At 48.9% G+C, this 18,317-nt stretch overlaps 1 protein-coding gene across 1 annotated transcript in view; it reads right to left on the bottom strand.

Annotated features, from left to right (window-relative positions):
* Positions 1-7,487: 7,487 nt before the first annotated feature.
* The window catches only part of CAPN13 (calpain 13), a 68,965-nt gene continuing 58,135 nt past the window's right edge, over positions 7,488-18,317 (bottom strand). The window contains 8 exon segments of the mRNA XM_015566345.1: positions 7,488-9,673; positions 11,801-11,858; positions 12,415-12,470; positions 13,753-13,881; positions 14,538-14,613; positions 16,387-16,455; positions 17,873-17,931; positions 18,026-18,083. Coding sequence (XP_015421831.1) covers positions 11,832-11,858; positions 12,415-12,470; positions 13,753-13,881; positions 14,538-14,613; positions 16,387-16,455; positions 17,873-17,931; positions 18,026-18,083 — 474 coding nt within the window. The 3' untranslated portion in view covers positions 7,488-9,673; positions 11,801-11,831.

Genomic DNA, 18,317 nt, shown 5'->3' with positions numbered 1-18,317 from the left:
TGGCAGGCCTGTCCCCCCCCTCGGGGAGCCCACACGAGCTGCGTGCTGCACCGTCCGGGCCCGGATATCCGGCCCAGCACGTGGGCTTGGGATCCCTGACTACTCACCGTGAGCCACGGCAGGGACACAGAGAAGAGGGCGATTGCAAGGGGAGGACTTAAGGGCCGAACTCCTATTTGAAGAAACGAAGGTGAGACAGAGAGGCAACTGGAAGGCTGAGACCACAACCCAAGGCTCTGCGTTCCTCACAGGGTGGTCCATGCTGCCCAAGTTGCCATCCAGAGCATGGGAGGCTGGCAAGGGCTGCGAGGCTGTGATTGGTGGGAGTGGCCACTAGGTGGCACTGTCTCATCACCCTCTGCGGCGGCGCTGTGGCCTGATCCCACCTCCCCAAGGCAATGTCAAGGCCAAGGGCCAACTTGGGGCGAGTGAAGGGGCTTTTGCATTTCCGTTGTCACCGGCCTCGTAAAGGAGCAGCGGCTCCCAGGCTGAGCGAGGGAGGAGAGCAGTGTTTGGTTTACTTCCCAGAGCGCGGTTCCCAGTCAGAGCTGCTGGTGCTGCACTGCCAGGGGCTCCTTTCCTGGCGCATTGCTGCCCTGTAATCACAACTGTGGGTTCGAATCCTCAGGACCTGGCTCTCCAAGTGTGTGACACGGCAAGGACCTCGGAGATCTTCAAGTTCAGCTCCTCCATTTTAGTGAAGAAGGAGGCCCAGAAAGAGAGGGCCATTCCCGGCCATACCCAGCAGGATGGGGGCAGAGCCGGGACTTGAACCTGAGGCCCAGGGTTCCATACAGTCCACCAAACCCCCATCTTCACACGCCATAGGTGCAGCCATGCATTCCCCTAATACCACGGAGCACGGACTAGATGCTGCTTTCTTATCTCGGTGGCGGAACACAATGGGAGACTCTTACAGACGTAAGCTGACAGGGCACGTCAATGACCAAGTCAGGGTGGCACAGCTGGGGGTTCAGTTTCTCTCCCCTTCTTCCAGAGGATCGGCCAACGCCACCCACTCTTTATGTAAAACAGCAGAAATGAGACCAGAATTCAGGCAACGACAGAGTCAGACAGCTGTCGGGGCAGTTCCCCCACGGTAGCTCCGAGAGGGCATGCTCTGCCGACGGCAGGAGGGCCTCCTGGGGCCACCCTGGATGCTTAGGTGGGAAGGAACCTTTGGAAGGTGGACGCTTCAAAGCTGCAACCACTGTGACCACCAGGGGGCAGTGTTTGACCACCTCCTGCTTAGGAACTCTAAGGGACTATGTTCCTAGCACTGAAGACAGTAAATCTTCAGGAACCGGGGTGGGGGGTGAGGTGGGGGTGGGGTGTTTAAGATTACAGTCTACACGTGGAAAAGAAAGAGATGTATCCGTCTGGGCTTGAAATTGTTCTCTTAAAGGCAGTCATTGTATCATCTAGCCGGTCGCTCCTCTCAGCGCAGCAGCTATACAGTGGACACCGCTGTCAAGTTGGAGAATGATGCCTCCGTGTCCAGCCTCCTGTCATTTGGCCCTTCTGCCCTGGTCCAGAGTTGTTCATAACCTTAAATACTCTCTTGGGACACCGGGTGGTCTCAGAATTACGATCTAGAACCTGGTTAGAGATATCCCAGTCTGTGCAGCCGGGAGCCAGTCCACCTTCCTCTCCACCTTCCTCTCCACTGCCCTCCACCGGCTGTAAGGGAGGGCCCACAGCCCTTCTGCATCTGCCTTCTCAGATACAGCCATCACCTGTTTGCAGCTGCTGCTGTGCTCATTATTGACCGTTCTGCTGGGATATTAAGCACTTTTGGCTCGGCTTGGGGATGGTTCATCACCAAGTTGTCAGAGTGATGGATTCTTCTAGGATTATTGCTTAATTAGCTTGTTTAGAGGTAAAAATCCACCAGGACACCAGTTCTTTGGGAGCTGGGAGGAAGGGGAGGAGGGAGCTGGGAGGAAGGGGAGGAGGGAGCTGGGAGGAAGAGATCTGGAAGATGCCCAGACAGCGGTGTGGCTGGGGTGGGGCCGGTGGGGGGCTCTGGGCATTGCAGGCCGCAAGCTTGAATTCATTAGGCATTTCGTCCATCGCCGCCCAGAGCACCTCCACTGTTCAGTGACGTTACCAAAGTGCTGGTTCCTGAGCTCAGCCCTGGGAGATAGGACCCTGCTCTGCATCCTGTGGACACCAACCCCACTGGCGCAGAGGGGGGCACGGCGACCCCTGGGCTGCTGACAGCTGACCCCAGGTCTGTAGAACTCTGCCCTCCTTGTCTTCAGGGCCCAGGCAGGCCTGGGGCGGTATGTGGTCGGAGCAGCGAAGTGTGCAGGAATGGTGTGTTGGACTACCTACCTGCACATTCAGGTGAGGTTCATCTCTGAATCCTGCCAGAAATGATTCATTTGTTCTTCCCGGCTTTCCCTTTTTAGAAGAGACTGTGCTGACCTGTTACTACTGGTGCTTTGTGTGTAGAAAAGCTTATGTAACGAGGCAGCCTGACAGCTCAGGACTCCGGGTCTTTGGGCTCTGACTGCCTGCAAAGCCCACACTGCTGACCATGGCCATCTGTCCTGGTTAGCCAAGCACAGGGCCCGGAGGCGACATGACCTGGTCCGGCTTCGCTGTGTCTGATGCTGCTATACCACCGAATGACTGAGACAGTCCCTGTGCGATGCAGGTTAGTCGGCTGCGTGTCTGTCCCTTGTACAAGGATGTGTCCACTTCAGAACGCCGACCTGGCTCCTGATCGTGGGAGTTTGCATAATGGCACTTCCCTCCCTCCCCACACCTTTGCCTCCTGAGGGCATCTGGCCAGCGAGGTCACACTCAGGAAGGCCCGCCCTCCTGCCCTCCTGACACACAGAACTGCGAGGGTTCCCACGCGGGAGATGCTTCCAGGGATGAGTTCTCTAACTGCAGATTCTCCCGAGTGGGGTCTGGCCTGGTCACTGGCTGGAGCCTCTTCTGCGCTCTATGGGCCATGATCTCTGGGAGAGACATGATGACAGGCTGAGGGATAAGGAGAGAGGGAGGTGCCTGCCTCGCTGGCTGGGTTTCTCCTTTCCCAAATGTATTTTCTATCCGGAACTCGCCATGGAGTCCAAGATCTTTGTGGGAACCATGTTTTATTTGCCATTTGGCTGTGAAACATTCCAGATTCAGACCCTGGAGAGTATGATTAGTCTGCTAACACCCGGTGGATTGATCCTGGGTTACCCACAGCACCTTGTGGGTAGGCGACTGGCTCATCTGGCTTTTCTAAGAATTGTGCGGACTGGTGGGAGGGGACTGAAGTGCAGCTTCTCCCCTCCTTTCCCAAATGGAACGTCTGCTTCATTGTCCAGAAGGTTCCTGGCTGGTGTCCCCAAACTCTCAGGTGACCTGTTCTGTGACCTCAGGGCTACCGAGCTGGACCCGTTGGAAGGCAACCCAGCCCAGCTCCTGGAAGGCAGCTGTGACTGCATCGCCAGAAGGCAGATGCCATTTGCATCACTATCCCGGGGGCAGCATGGCTCATTGGAATGAGGGCAGGGTCTTGGCCAATCACTGGGAGCCTGTCCTGGAGGAAGACACAGATGCTCAAACACAGAAGCCCAGGGAGAGGAGAGCTTTTCCTTCTGTTGAGTGGCTGCAGAGACCCAGCCCCATTCCCATGAACACTGTTTGGGACCACCAGCAGGGGGAGCACATGTACCACCTGCAGGTAAGGCTGGACCAGCCCCATCATGCCCAGTGCTCCCCAATGGATGCGAATGTCAGCATCTCATTCTTCAGAGATCCCCGGAGGCACCTACCCGCCTCCTCTGCCTGTCTGAATGTCTGGGTGCAAACCACAGCCTATTTAGCACCCGAGTGTCTGCAGCAAAATGGAGAGAAGTTGGGGAGCAGATGTTTCCCCGATCCCCTCCCCACCATGGGCTGTAAGACCAAAGGCAGCTCTTCCCTCTGTTCCAGCTGAGCTCCCATCTGCGGGCTCTGCCCTCCTGTAAGAGGGTGGCTTTTCCATGGCTACATTTCTTGGATAAAACGGCAATCCTGTATAAACATTTCTTCTACAACTATCATCAGTCAACTTCCGCCCATGTGGCAAAGCAGCCTGGTTCTCTCTCCTCTTCTCTGGAGTCTCAGACTATTTGCCAGTTTGCTGACTTATTTTTCATAAAAATCCAGCCCAAGTACTTAAGGTAAACATGCAGCTAGTATTATAAGGCAGGAAGGAAGGACGCAGCCCCCTGTTCCGTTCCTACCCTGAATTCCTCTTTCCGAACTCTTTCTTCTGATGGCGACCTCCATATTTCTTAATAATATGCTCCCGTGGTTAACCCTGGCTTATTAATGGGAAATGCCTATTGACTGATGATGGAAGATGGGGCTGGGATGCTCCTCACCCACTTGCATACCTGTGCCTTCGCTCCCTACATTCTCTAATAGATTTATGTCACATTTTTTTGTGAAATCAATATCCCATTTTTGCTTTATTACAATTATATATGTACTGTTGACTGCTGAGTGAAGAAATACTCTGGGATCATATTACTTTTCTTCTATAGTTCTTTGTTCTTCCAGGAATTAATAATAACCTCATTTTAAAAATCCGCTTAGACTACATTATTATCCTAATAATTCTTCTAAGCTCTCCAGCCGAATTTCAAAATCTATCTGAACACCATTTCCCCATGATTACGCTGCGGTCAGATAGAACTGCTGGTTCCTTTCTCCCCAGGGGTCCCTTTTCCTGCTCCTCACTGGGCCTCTTGCTCCCTTGTTCAGCTGCCTAGCTCTGGTCCTTGGACGGCTGGATCGCCTTTTGCCTGGATTCCAACTTGCTCCTTCTTGGTTCATGCCCTTGGAGGGCCCATGTCATTGTCCTAGGTGGATACATTTCTCTTTAAAATCCAGCTCCAGAAGCTGGACATCCTGGGTTTGAAAGGTACCCGCTCACCAACAGGTGTTTGCCTGCCAAAGGAGGGAGGAGTTTTCACACCAAAGAGGCGAGTCCAGACACCCAACTCTTGAGAAGCACTCGGTTGGTCTGAAGGATGAGGAGACGGGTTTGTTAGGAGAGAAGCTAGCCCACTCTAGTGACACCGTGGTTGGGTTGCTGGTAAATCAGCAGGATCAGGGCTGCTGCTGGCACATTTTACCTTCATGCAGAGTAACAGAAGCTGGCATGTTGCTCCCACACCTTATTTCTGCACTGTGGGAAACTATTATAACTACTAACGTTGTTAGAATAAGACGCTGTACTGCCACGTTGACAGTAGATCCACATGAATGTACATGACATTAGTTGGACAAACTCTCAGCAGGTGTGACTTGCAGTGTATTAAACCTCTAGATGGAAACCAATTAAAATCAACATAGTCTCAAATGTCCAAGGACCATCTATGGATGCTCTGAGTATTTTTGGAGTCATTTTTTTAAAGTATGAACTTGATAGCTCTGAAGACTTTTCACAGAAGCATTGCCCATGTGTGGCCATGGAGGTGTATGCTTTGTTGAAAAGAAACAGACCTGATGGTAGGGAAGGAAGAGGTGTTGTCTGGCTGCACACTTCTTCCTCCTCACTTACTAAGGCAGAGGCAACAAGTGGTTGAAGGAGGGAGACAGAGGTGGGCTCACAGAGGTGGACACCACAGCTTCCCTGGGGAGTCCAAGGGCAGATCGAAGCTTGTTGACACAGCTTGTGGGGAGTGACCCGGAGGAAAGTAGACTGTTGAGGGCCTTCAGCGCCCCAGGCTCTGGGCAGAAGCTCACATAGCTCATCGGACAAGGCCTTTTCTTGGACCAGATGAGTGAGGAGAGGGAATTCTCTGGACTGAATGCTGGCCAACAGTGGGAGTCTTTTTCCTAACTGGGTGTGATGAAGATCCTAGAAGAAAGCAACTTGAACTCTGTAGCATCAAAGTAAAGGAATGCTGGGCAGAGTTGTACTAGAAGTTCTAGGCAGGACATTGAACAAGAAAAATAAATCAAAGCCACCCAGATTGGGATGGAAGAAATAGAACTCCCCGTTTGCAGATGATATAATTGTGTCTATACAAAATCCCGAGGAATCCCTTGAAAACTACTAGAACTAAAAAATGAGTTCAGTAAAGTGGCAGAATGTAAGGTCGATATACACAAATTAATTTTATTTCTATACATTAGCAATGAACAATCTGAAACTAAAATTATTTGTAATAGCATCATAAAGAATACAATACTTAGGAATAAATTTAACCAAGAAAGTGCAGAATTTCTACACTATAAACAAAAATTTTTTGAAAGAAATTAGGGAAGATCTAAAAAAAAAAACCACAGAGAGACATCTCACATACATGGATCAGAAAACTGTATCGCGTATATTGTGAACATGGTGATATCCCCAAATTGATCTGCAGATTTATGCAATTATTATAAAAACCCCAGCTGCCTCCCCACCCCCTGCAGAATTTAGCAAGTTGATGATAAAACTTATATTAAATTCAAGGAACCCCAAATCACCAAAACAATCTTGAAAAAGGAAAACCAAGTTGGAGGACTCACACTTCCTGATTTCAAAACTTACTAGACAGCTACAGTGACCAGCCCATTGTATTACTTGCATAAGGATAGATGTAGAACAATGGAATAGAATTTAAAGTTCAGAAATAAATCTTTACATTATGATAAACTGATTTTTGGAAAGGGTGCTAAGACACCTAAAGTATAAGTGACAAAAGAAAAAACAGATAATTTGCATTTCCAAATTAAAAACTCATGTTCTGTAAACAATATCACCAAAAAACTTAAAAGACAACATGAAGAATGAGAGAAAAGTTTTGCAATCACGCACACGATCAAGGGACTTGTACTAGAATACAGGGCTGGGCAAAAATATGTTTACAGTTATAATACAACAATTAGTCATAACACAAGAATAAACTTTTGTATACTCACAACTGTAAACTTACTTTTGCCGACCCCTCTCTATATATCTTGCAACCCAGTCACAAAAAGACAATAACCCAATTTTAAAGCAGACAAATGATTTAAATAGATATTTCTTTAAAGAAGTTATACTAATGGCCAATAAGCACCAAAAACATACTTAACATCATGAGCCACCAGGGACCTGCAAATCAAAACCACCATGAGATATCACTTCACACCCTCTAGGATGCCATCGTAAAAAAGACGGACAACAGCAGGTGCTGTGGAGGATGTGGAGAAAGGCACTCTCATTCACTGCTGGTGGGGATGTGAAAACGGTGCAGCCGCTCTGGAAAACAGTTTGGCAGTTCCTCAACGTGTTACATATAGAGTTACCATATGACCCAGAAATTCCACTCCTAGGCATACACCCCAGCGAAATAAAAGCATACATCCATGCAAAAACTTGTATACGAACATTCACAGCAGGATTATCCACAATAAGCCATGAAGTAGAATCAACCTAAACGTCCATCAAATTATGAATGAATGAATAACATATGGTATGTTGACAAAAATAAAATATTATTTGACACCAAAAAGAAATGATGTCTTGATACATTCTATCACGGTGGATGAACCGTGAAAATACCATGCTAAGTGTAAGAAGTCACAAAGGACCAAATATTATATGATTCTAATTATAAACAGATACAGAAAGTAGAATAGAGGTTGCCTAGCACTAGAGGTGTCAGGCAAAATTACGAAGTGACCGTTAATGGGCATGGGGTTTCTTTTTGTGGTAATGAAAAATATTCTAAAATTACATTGTGGTGACGGTTGCACAGCGCTGTGACTATACTGAAACGCATCGAACCCTATACCTTAAATGGGTAGACTGTATGGTGTGTGGGTTGCATCATAATAAAGCTCTAAAAAGGGAAAAAGTTGGCAACAACAATAAAAACGTGTTTTGAATGTTATGATTGGGGTAGTGTGATATGTGAGTAAATAACACGGGAACCCAATAGGGCTAAGACCTGAACTCTTAGGAGTTAGTAACTAACCCCAGGCTGAGCAGACAGTAAGGGCAAAGGCCCTGAGGCTGGGAAAAGAATAAAACACTAGAGGAAATAAAATGATGCTGTGGTGGTGGAAGTAGAGTGCAGGAAGGAGGAGAGACACAAGGGTGGTGAGATGGGAGGGCAGGGGCCAGGCGATGCAGACCATGTTCAGGATTCCGTACATTCCCTGAATATCAATTGGAAAACACTGAAGGATTTTTACCTGGGGAGTTCAGTGATTGGATCTGAATCTTTTAAAGTGTGCTCAGACTGCAGGAAACTGATTTGAGGGATATGGGTGAACATAGGATATCAGATAGGGAGCCAATGCAAAAGGCCGGGAGAGATGATGTCTGAGAAATCTGAATTTTAGCAACTTTAGGAGAAAGTGGGAGGAAAGGATGTAGAGACAGTTGGCTCTCGATGGGTGTTTTTCTGTAAAGAGAGGAAAGAGATGGAGTTGTGGCTGGAAATTTAAGAGGGAAGCACGTTTAAATTGGAATTAGAAGGCTCCAGAAGAAAGAGAGAGAGAGGTTTGGTATTCAGAAGTCAGAGGAGAGCATTCATTCAATCAAACCCTTGAGAAGGTGGAAGGTAATTAGATCCAGGACATCCTCAGAGGAACATGCCCTCTAGCATAATGGGAGGAAGGTGGGAGGTGATTACAGATAAAAGTGGGTTTGTAGATTTGGAGGCAGGATTTATTCATCCTTCTGCCTCCAATTCTGCGAAGCAACCCATGAGCCAAGAGTGAATGGATATGCTTTAATAATGTGATGGCAGAGGGCTGTGATTAACAGGGAAGTCGGGGGAGCACTCTTAGGGTGATGATAGGCATTACTGAAAGAGACTGAAACACACATAACCACGCAACTTACATTATACTTCCTTCTGACATAATCTTAAGGAACAGGAAGTGTGAGGAAATTAGTGCAGAGGGAGCTGAGACCCTTTATGGGAGAAAGGATAATTGAGAGTTCAGTTAGTTCAAGCTTTAGGTCCTACATGCAAAATTAGCTTAAAGATACAATTGAAGAATCATTCCTGATATTGGAACTCATGCAGATGGAGATAGGAATCAGGCAAATTGGAAATGATCAAGTGTTCTATTTTTAAAAAGGATTGAAAGGGGAATTCAGGAAAATATAGTTGAATCTAATTAACTTGAATATCTGCAATGTTTGTTGACTTCTGTTCATTAGTAAGCACCAGGTATTCATCAGGAAATGTTTATGCTAAAATATTATTTCTTTATAGAAACCATGTCTGTGTCTTAATTTCAAGGTACATGATTGGGAGATTAAATAAATGCTGTTGACAAAAAGAATAGGAGCCCAGAATGTGTTGATCACAGGTCTGCTGCCTAGGGGACTGGACGCTCCAAAGGGACATTGGCATATAGAGAATGGTCACCAAAAGGTCCTAGTTAAGAACCATCAGAGATAATGAAAGAAGAGAGGCTTTGGGGTAGGCAGCAAAGTATTTGAAGGTCTGCCATGTCCAAGTCTATTTTTCTACAGTGGTCCAGAGAGTAGAGCTTGAAGCATGGATAGAAAGTTCCAGGGAATTAGATTGTTGCCTCTAGATAAAGAACACCTAACACCTGAAGGTGTCCAACAATGGAAACACAAAATATTGAGCTCCCCAGTTCCGGAATATTCTATCAGACTCTGCAGGGGCTTCTGCTGTAGTAGGGTGGGATGTAGACTATGTATCTGTAGGTCTGTTCTCTGAAAAGTAAAAATGTAGAAGAAAATGTTACATGGGTGTTAATTCTTCAGCGCACTCATGCTAGAGAAATAGATGCTGATGTCTACAGATGTCTGTGATGCATCCAAAGCTACATAGTGAGGCAATGGTAGATCTGGGGCTGGACCCAACTTTCACTTCCCCAAGGTCTGATCATTTCTGTTGCTCCACACATTAATGTTTGCTGTGATGAGTGATTGCCTTTCCTCATTGCAACTTCAGTTAAGAATTCTAAAATTAAACCAGACCCCTATTGTATACCGCACACAAAAATCAACTCAAAATAGATTAAAGACTTGAACATAAGATCTTAAACCATAAAACTCCTAGAAGAAAATATAGGCAATAATGCTCTTGACATTGGTCTTGACAATGAGTTGTTTGAATGGACACCAAAAGCAAAAGCAACGAAAGGAAAAATAAACAAGAGAGACTATATCAAACTAAAAACCTTCTGTGCAGGCAAAAGAAATCAACAAAAATGAAAAGGCAACCTGCTGAATAGGAGAAAATATTTGCAAATTATATATCTGATAAGGGGTTAATATAAAAAATATATAAAGAACTCATATAACTCAGTAGAAAAAACAAACAATTGATTAAAAATGGACAGAAAATACGAATAGATACTTTTCCAAAGAAGATATACAATTGGCCAATGGGTACATGAAAAGTTGCTCAACATGACTAAGCATCAGGAAAATGCCAATCAAAACCACAATAAGATATCAATTCACACCTGCCTGTTGGAATCACTATTATAAAAAAGACAAGAGATGTGTTGTACATTTATGGCTATTATCAGAAAGACTAGAAAAAAGAAGTGTTGGTCAGGATGTAGGAAACCCTTGTGCATTGTTGGTGGAAATGTAAATTGATGCAGCCACTATGGAAAACAGTATGGAGGTTCTCCCCAAAATTAAAACTAGAACTACCATATGATTCAGCAATTCTACTTTTGGATATTTATCCAAAGGAAACAAAAACAATAATTTAAAAATATGTCTGCACCCCATGTTCACTGCAGCATTATTTACAATTGCCAAGAGATGGAAACAATTTAAGTGTCCATCAACGGATGAATGGATAAAGAGAATGTGGTGTATATATACAACGGAATATTACTCAGCCATAAAAAAAGAAGGCACTTCTGCCATTTTCAATGACAGGGATGGACATTGAGGGCATTATGCTAAATAAAATAAGTCAGACAGAGAAAGACAAAAATACCATATGATTTCACTTTTAATCTAAAAAAAACAAACAAAAACCCAAACACAAAAGAAAACTGAACTCATAGATACAGAGAAGAGATTGGTCGTTTCCAGAGGTGGGGGTTGAGTGGGCAAAAGGTATAAACTTCCAGCTCTAAGATAGATAAGTCCTGTGGATGTACAGTGTGGTGACTATAGTGAACAACATTTAGTATATTTGAAAGTTGCTAAGAGAGTAAATCATAAAAGTTCTCATCATAACAAAAAAATCTGTAACTATATGTGGTGACAGTTAACTAAACTTATTGTGGTGACCATTTCACAATATATACATATATCAAATCATTGTTAGATACCTAAACTAACACAATGTTAACTATCAATCATATTTCAATAAAAAGTAAATTGATTTAAAAAACAGATTCCAACTCAGTGATGGCGAACCTATGACACGCGTGTCAGAGGTGATACGCGAACTCATTTTTTGGTTGATTTTTTTGTTAAATGGCATTTAAATGTATAAAATAAATATCAAAAATATAAGTCTTTGTTTTACTACGGTTGCAAATATCAAAAAATTTCTGTATGTGACACGGCACCAGAGTTAAGTTAGGGTTTTTCAAAATGCTGACACGCCGAGCTCAAAAGGTTCGCCATCACTGTTCTAACTCCCTCACTCATGACTTTCAGGCCATTCTCTTTCATGAATGCCCACTGGTCTCCATGACTTGGATGAAACCTGCAGCACTTGGCCTGAAAACCTCAGGTCCCCCTTGGCTCACACAAATAAGGGCTCCTTAACCTCTGAGGCTGCTCCCAGGGAGAGGGTCTTGTGTGCAGTTGAAGGGGAATTGGGCCCCAAGAAGAAATGATTCGAAAGCTGCCATGTCTTACCTGGTCTCTGGGGTCTGCTCTGCTCCTTGCTTCAGTTGTACATGACCAAGTTCATCCACTAGGAAATAAACATTCTCATTACAACCAGTCTTTACACTCACGAGCTTCACACAGATCAGGGCAAATGTTACCCTCCTCCCTTGAAAGATCTCTGTCTAGTCTCATCAACCCTTTCTGGCTAATTCCAATCCAAGCAGGAGGTCCCACCCCTGTCACAGCATATCTCCTGCTACTCCCTGCACTGCCAGGCAGTGGGAGGGTAGCTGAGGTCGACCAGCTGGCTGGGCCAGGAGGTTCTTTCCAAAACGCAATGGGAAGAAGTTTAATGTACAGTGAGCTCAGCAGGTGTGCTGCAGTTCCCGCTTGGATTTATGACTTCCACATAATCCTCTGCTTTATTAAGCTATCGGAAAAAAATAAAATGTCTGCCAAGCTCCTAGAGCAGCCTTGGCAGCCAGCAATATATAAAGGCAGTAATTGGAGGCAGGGGGGCCGGCAGCTTGGCTGGCCTCTGACAGGCTGTTCGATATCCTCAGGGAGAAAAATGCCCCTGGAATCTGGGGAGGATGGGAGGGCTGGGCTGGTCCTGTCTCCGGGAGGGCAGGGCGGCTCACCTCCACTTCTGTCAGGTACAGTCCTTTTCCATCCTTGGAGAGGTTGTGGAAAGTCTCTATGGTAGAGAGGAGAGGAATCAGGACAGGCTGGTATAAAAGCAAGTGCAATGATTCTGTGTGAAGCCAGAGAAACTCTCTTCCTCTCCACGGGAGATGATTTGGCTCCCCTTCCCTTTCCAGGGACAGCTGGGGCTCAAGTCTTCGGAACTGCTCTGGCTGCTCCGGCCCTCATGCCTCTCTCCCTCTTCGTCTCCCTGCACTATGCGTCTCCTCACTTGGCCATGGGGCATGTGGGCTTGTCTTTGGAAGTATTTCCAGGGCATCATTTGAGGAACGAACCTCCCTCATCCAACTGAGAACTCTCTGGAACAGGTTTATGCCTCAGGCTTTTCATTTACCCTCCCAGGGCTCTGTTCTCACAATCTTTTTATTTTTTTTTGGATAGTCCTCACTGGAGGATATTTTTTCCATTGATTTTTAGAGGGAGTGGAAGGCAGGGGTAGAGACAGAGAGGGAGAAACATCAATGTGAGAGAGACACATCAATTGGTTGCCTCCCGTGCACGCCCAACCAGGGCCAGAGATTGAGCCTGTAACCGAGGTATGTGCCTTGACTGAAATCAAACCTGGGACCCTTCAGTCCGTGGGCCTACACTTTAACCACCGAGCCAAATCAGCTAGGGCTGTTCTCACCATCTTAACATGAATCATCTAGCTCAGAGCGGTAGGGTTTATAGTGATGCCACGAGGCAGGGCAGTGTAAGGATTAGAGCTGAGGCCAGATGCCACTGCTACTCAACCACGGCAGGTCCATTTTGAGCTATTTTGTAGCTTGGGGTTTCACATAAGATTTCATTTACAACAAAGGGGTATGCTGCTAAAAAGCGTCAAACCTCTGGCCTACAGAGCTGAGTTTCTGCAGCCTGGGGAAAGACCTCCTGCCCCCAGCTATTTGCTGGCATGTGCAATTCCTCCTGCAGAGACCAAGTCATTCGCCACATGACTATAGAGCAGGTTTAAACTATAAACACAATCTGGAGAGGGACCCAGTGATTCGGCCGTGACCCTGGAAGGAGCACTGAGTAAACAGGGTGACGAGAAGACGGGAGCCTGGGATAGGGGATCTCCTGGAGAGAAAAGGGTGCAGAAGGAGCCTGGGGACACCAGCAGATGACACCAGTACGCAGGCTAGTGTTGGCTCTGTCTCTTGGGGCAACAGCTCCTGGGGCAGGACTGCAGGCCACCCACTGCCCAGGCTGGGACAGGAGTGCATCCCTGGTCCCCTCCTGGGTTTCTGGTCACTGGGAAGGTCTCCAGGATGTCCCCAGGTGACACTTACTTGCCATGGCTTCCAGCCGCATCAGGAAGCAGACCAGGCTGGGGAAGCTGACTTTGCCAGCGCTGTCGCTGTATCTGAGGGCGACGAGATCCAGCAGCTCGCTGCCGACGGAGACCCCTGCAAGGAAGTCTGGGCCACAGGTTTCCTGACTTAACCTTTGTGCGAGCCGTTCCCCACATGGTGCAGTGAGATGGCGATGCCCGCCCTTCCCAGTTTCAGAGTCATGGAGACCATCGAATGAGATGACCTGAGTACAAGCCCTTGCCCAACCACCAGGCGCTCCTGCAGGGGTGCCTCCTTAGCCCAGGACTGAAAGCTCTGCCTCCTTGCAGCAGAGATGCCATTGATTTCGTTTCGCCCCAAACCCTCTGTGGCGAGTGCACCAGCCTGCCTGTGGGTGTTTAAACCCCACGGCTCGGATGCCAAGACGAAGAGTCCCTGAGGGCGGCTTGGTGGTGGGTTTCAATCATGTAGCTTACCCTCTCACAGTTAGAGCTGTGCTGGGGAGAAGGCAGCTGGCAACATTGACTGGCACGTGAGAACTCAGGCAAAGGAAGCAGAGTCTGAGCCCAGAGCTGGAGGCCCCAGAGAACGGTGTAAACCAGGGGAGGCCACGAAGCCACAGCTCTGCTGGTCCTGACTGCCCGCTCTGCTGCACCAGCCTTGCCTGCAGCCCGTGAGGGGCATGCCATGTGTGCATGTGCGCACACACACACACACACACACACACACACACACAGGCGCTGCCACCCTCCATCATCGGTTTCAGAGGGTCCCTGCTTTACCTGTATCCTTTATGGCCCTCCACAAATCCGAGCTCAGGAAAACGCCCGTGTTCCTCTGGGTGTTCTGGAAAACGCTCTGACATGAAAAAGAGGCCAGGAGCCGGTGTGAGTCCCAGGGCCCATCGTGAAGAGGACGTCCCGGGAGAGGGAGGTCCCGCAAATCCCTTTGCCATCCCTGGAGGCTCAGCTCAGAGGCAGGCGGGGCACCCAGTGGGGGACAGGGAGGCTGCGCACTCTGACCTCCAGCTGCGGGGCTAGGGGGTTTTCTTCTTCCCCAACCCCCTCTCCCAACCTGCTCTCTCCTCTCCCTCACCTGCACTGGGCTCCTGACACTCAGGCAGCTCGCTGCCTTCTGGGGAGCTGGGGAGCTCTCGAAAGAGTCTGCACAGGGTGATGAAGAGCACAGACTGGCCTACGGCCGGCGGCGTGTACCTTGGGCAGGTTACTGCCTCTTCCCAGGCCTGCTTCCCCATCGGCAGCACAAGCCCAAGGGCCTGGCTCCCAGGTGAGTTGCCGGGAGTAAATGCGCAGATATCTATATATAAAGTGCCAGGAGGGTGCCCTGCACAAAGTGAGCGAGTGCAGGGAGCACCAAGGCAGGTGTGGGCTGTGTCCAGGACCAAGCACGTTCCCAGGCCATAGCAACCCCAACACCCCAACCTCTACATGGGGCTCTCCCTCTCCAGCATGGTTCAGCCTCTCCTGATTCACACACTAGCCCTGATTGCCCCATACTTCACAGGTGAGGAAGCATGCCCAGGCAGGGGAGGGACCGCTTTGGGCTAAGCATGCAGGCGGTGGGACTCCAGCTGGTGTGTCTGAGGCTGACTTCAGAAGACAGTCAGTGGGAGATAGCAGCTTTAGCCTTTCTGGCCTTACCTGGCTCTGTTGGTGAGTATAACCACCAAGTGTAGAGCGTTCTCAGAGAGGTATTCATCCCCTCACTCACTAATTCATAGTTTGGTCATTTGTTTAGCACTTTGAGCACCTACTGTGTGCTAGACACTAAGGAAGGCAGTGGGGAAGGAAGATGGCTATGAGGGAGCCCTAGCCCTGGAGGACCCCACAACCTAATGGGGGGCATGTCAGCCACTGCAGTGCCTGCAAGACCCCAAATGACCCAAGTTGGAGATCAAGTGATAACCTGGGACAGCCACACACACAGGCACTTTAGTTTCCTGCTGCGAGTTGAAGTGTTAGGAGGTGAGGGGAGAACTCACAGGGCCTTGGGGGCGGGCAAGACCCCCCAGGGAGGCCCTGCAGGGATGTTGTGTCTGAGATGGACTCCCAGGGTGGGTGGGTGCTGCCCAGGCTGGGAGTTCAGGGAGGACGAGCAAGGAGTCTCCTAGTTGGGGTCTGCAGGGGTGCGTGGAGTGAGTGGAAGGGCCTCTCCTGGATCCTAAAGGAGGCTCATAACTCAGAGGATCTGGCGCACAGTTCTGAGGAGGTTAGAGTTTGTCCTGAGCACTGGGATGGCCATACACATCTGTGGTTTTGATGTACCTTCCAGCACGTGGAGGGGCAGGGAAGGAGATGAACTGGCAGCCTGGGGATGCGGCCGTGTGCCGGGGGAGGGATGTGGGGGCAAGGATAGCTGGTGGTTTAGCTACACTCCACGGAGAGCCCTTTCTCTCCACCCTCCAAGAGCATTCCTCACCCTGCCACTCCATCGGGCACTGCCTTCTGGTGACGCATGTATGTCTCCCCAAACACAATGGGAGTTCTCTTTGAGGCCTGCTGAGGCTCCTTTTCTTTGCACCCCTCAACCCGGGTGTAGGAGAAAGCGCCCACTGCTATCTGCTAAACGGGATGGAACAAGAGTGCTAGTCCAAAGCAAACATGCCGGTACCTGGCAGCGGACGAGTCTGCTCCACAGCCTGGAGAACTCCTCCTCGTCGAGCTGCCCGTTCACTTTCAGCTGCCGGGAGTTAAGAGTTCACCAGTCCAGCGTGCACTGAGCGGAGGGGCCGCAGGTCCCACCAACAAGCCCTCCATCCTTCAACTAGTGACACGGATGGGGCCTGAGCCTCACGCCAGCTGGCTCCTGCTGCATCTGAAAGGGACCTGGCTTAGATTTACTTTACAAGGCGAAATGGAGAATTGGAAGGAGAAGAAAGCCCTGAGAAAGGGGAGGCCAACATCTCTTGCATCCAGGGGAAGAGAGAGAGCCCCAACCACAACCTTCACCAGTTGAGTGGGAACAAGCCTGAGGGGGTCATGGCAACTCCTGAAACAGCCCGAGACATGAACGTGGGCCAGGTGTGCATGCGAATGGATGTCTTAAAACCAGCCCTAGCCATTCCATATGATGGATTTCATGAGAACTGATGATAAGAAAAGAATGGATCTCAGAGGGCCTGGAGTGTGAGTAGGAGGAAGGGTAGAAAAGACCCATCTGCTTTGCTTGGGGGGAGGGGTGGGTGACTCCTCCAGGGCTACGTGCCCCAGGCTGGGGGGCTGCTATGGCTATTTTGATTCATCTGCTGGCAGAGTCGGGGCCTGATTTATGATTTCATCAAGAAGCCCTCTTGTTTGATAGCAATGACCTTCAAATTCCCAATCAAGTCCTGTTAGGAGTGAAAGAGCAGGGTCTGTCTTCCTCCCAGGAGACCACCCATACCGAGGGGAGCACGACAGGCATGCTGGGGGCTATGCACACCGGAAGATGGTCTTTCCTGTCTGCCAGGGAAGGGGCCCACATGGCTCATCAGAGAAAGAAGCCAGGATGGGGGGCAGGAGACCTGGGTTTGATTCCCTGCTCTGCCACGTGACTATGGAAACTGGACAAGTCACTGGATGGCCAACCCTGTCTCCCATCTGCCCCTGGGGTCCAACTGCTGTACAGACTGAGGACTGCTCCACAAGTCTCAGTGTTTCTGTAGTTGCCTGACAGATGGTAACTATTGTCATTGTTGCTGCGGCTATTTTTAAAAATATATTTTTTTTATTGATTTCAGAGAGGAAGGGCGAAGGAGGGAGAGAAACATCAATGACGAGAGAGAATCATTGATCGGCTGCCTCCTGCACACCCCCTATTGGGGACTGAGCCCACAACTCTGGCATGTGCCCTTGACTGGAATCAAACCTGGGACCCTTCAGTCCGCAGGCTGACACTCTATCCACTGAGCCAAACCAGCTAGGGCACTACAGTTACCAATATTTTGGAGAGTTAGGGGGTTAGACTAGAATCCACAGAAACCCAGGCCCTTTGGTGAGCTCGAAGAACCAAGAAAAAGAGAAAATACTGAGAGAAAGGGTTCTGTAACATCTCATTAGACTCCTTGGGAGGCCCGCAGAGCAGATGAGGAGGGCTGGGAGATGACGGCAAAGGATACATCCATCAGCGCCACGATGCCCCGGCACGCATCCAGAGAGAAGGTGTCCGCTGGAGGTCCTGAGGGGGCAGAACAGGCAGGACTGAAGGGTCAGGGAGGGTGACATTGGGCGGCTTGGCCATGGGGATGACGTTGGGAACGGCAGGTCCTTACCTTTCAGGAATTCCTGGTTGAGAAGTCTCTGAAGCTGGGTGGCATCAATGCCTCGTCCCTGGTCCAAACAAAGGAGGAATTATCCAGTGCCCAGGGACACATCTGCCTGGCTCTGCAAAGCACTCAGATTGCTAGTCACAGTTCCCACCCAGTGCCCAGCTCACCTCTGTCAGGAAGCCTCTCCTGATGGCTCCCGGCCACGGTGATACTCCCTCCCCGGGACCTCTATGGTGATGATTACTTCCGAGGGTTGATACCTCGTATGCATTTATCTCTTCATTCGTGATTGGAT

This window comes from Myotis davidii, unplaced genomic scaffold (assembly GCF_000327345.1).
Source record: "Myotis davidii unplaced genomic scaffold, ASM32734v1 scaffold238, whole genome shotgun sequence".
NCBI classification, from domain to species: domain Eukaryota; kingdom Metazoa; phylum Chordata; class Mammalia; order Chiroptera; family Vespertilionidae; genus Myotis; species Myotis davidii.
This window is presented reverse-complemented; position numbering and strand designations above follow the sequence as displayed.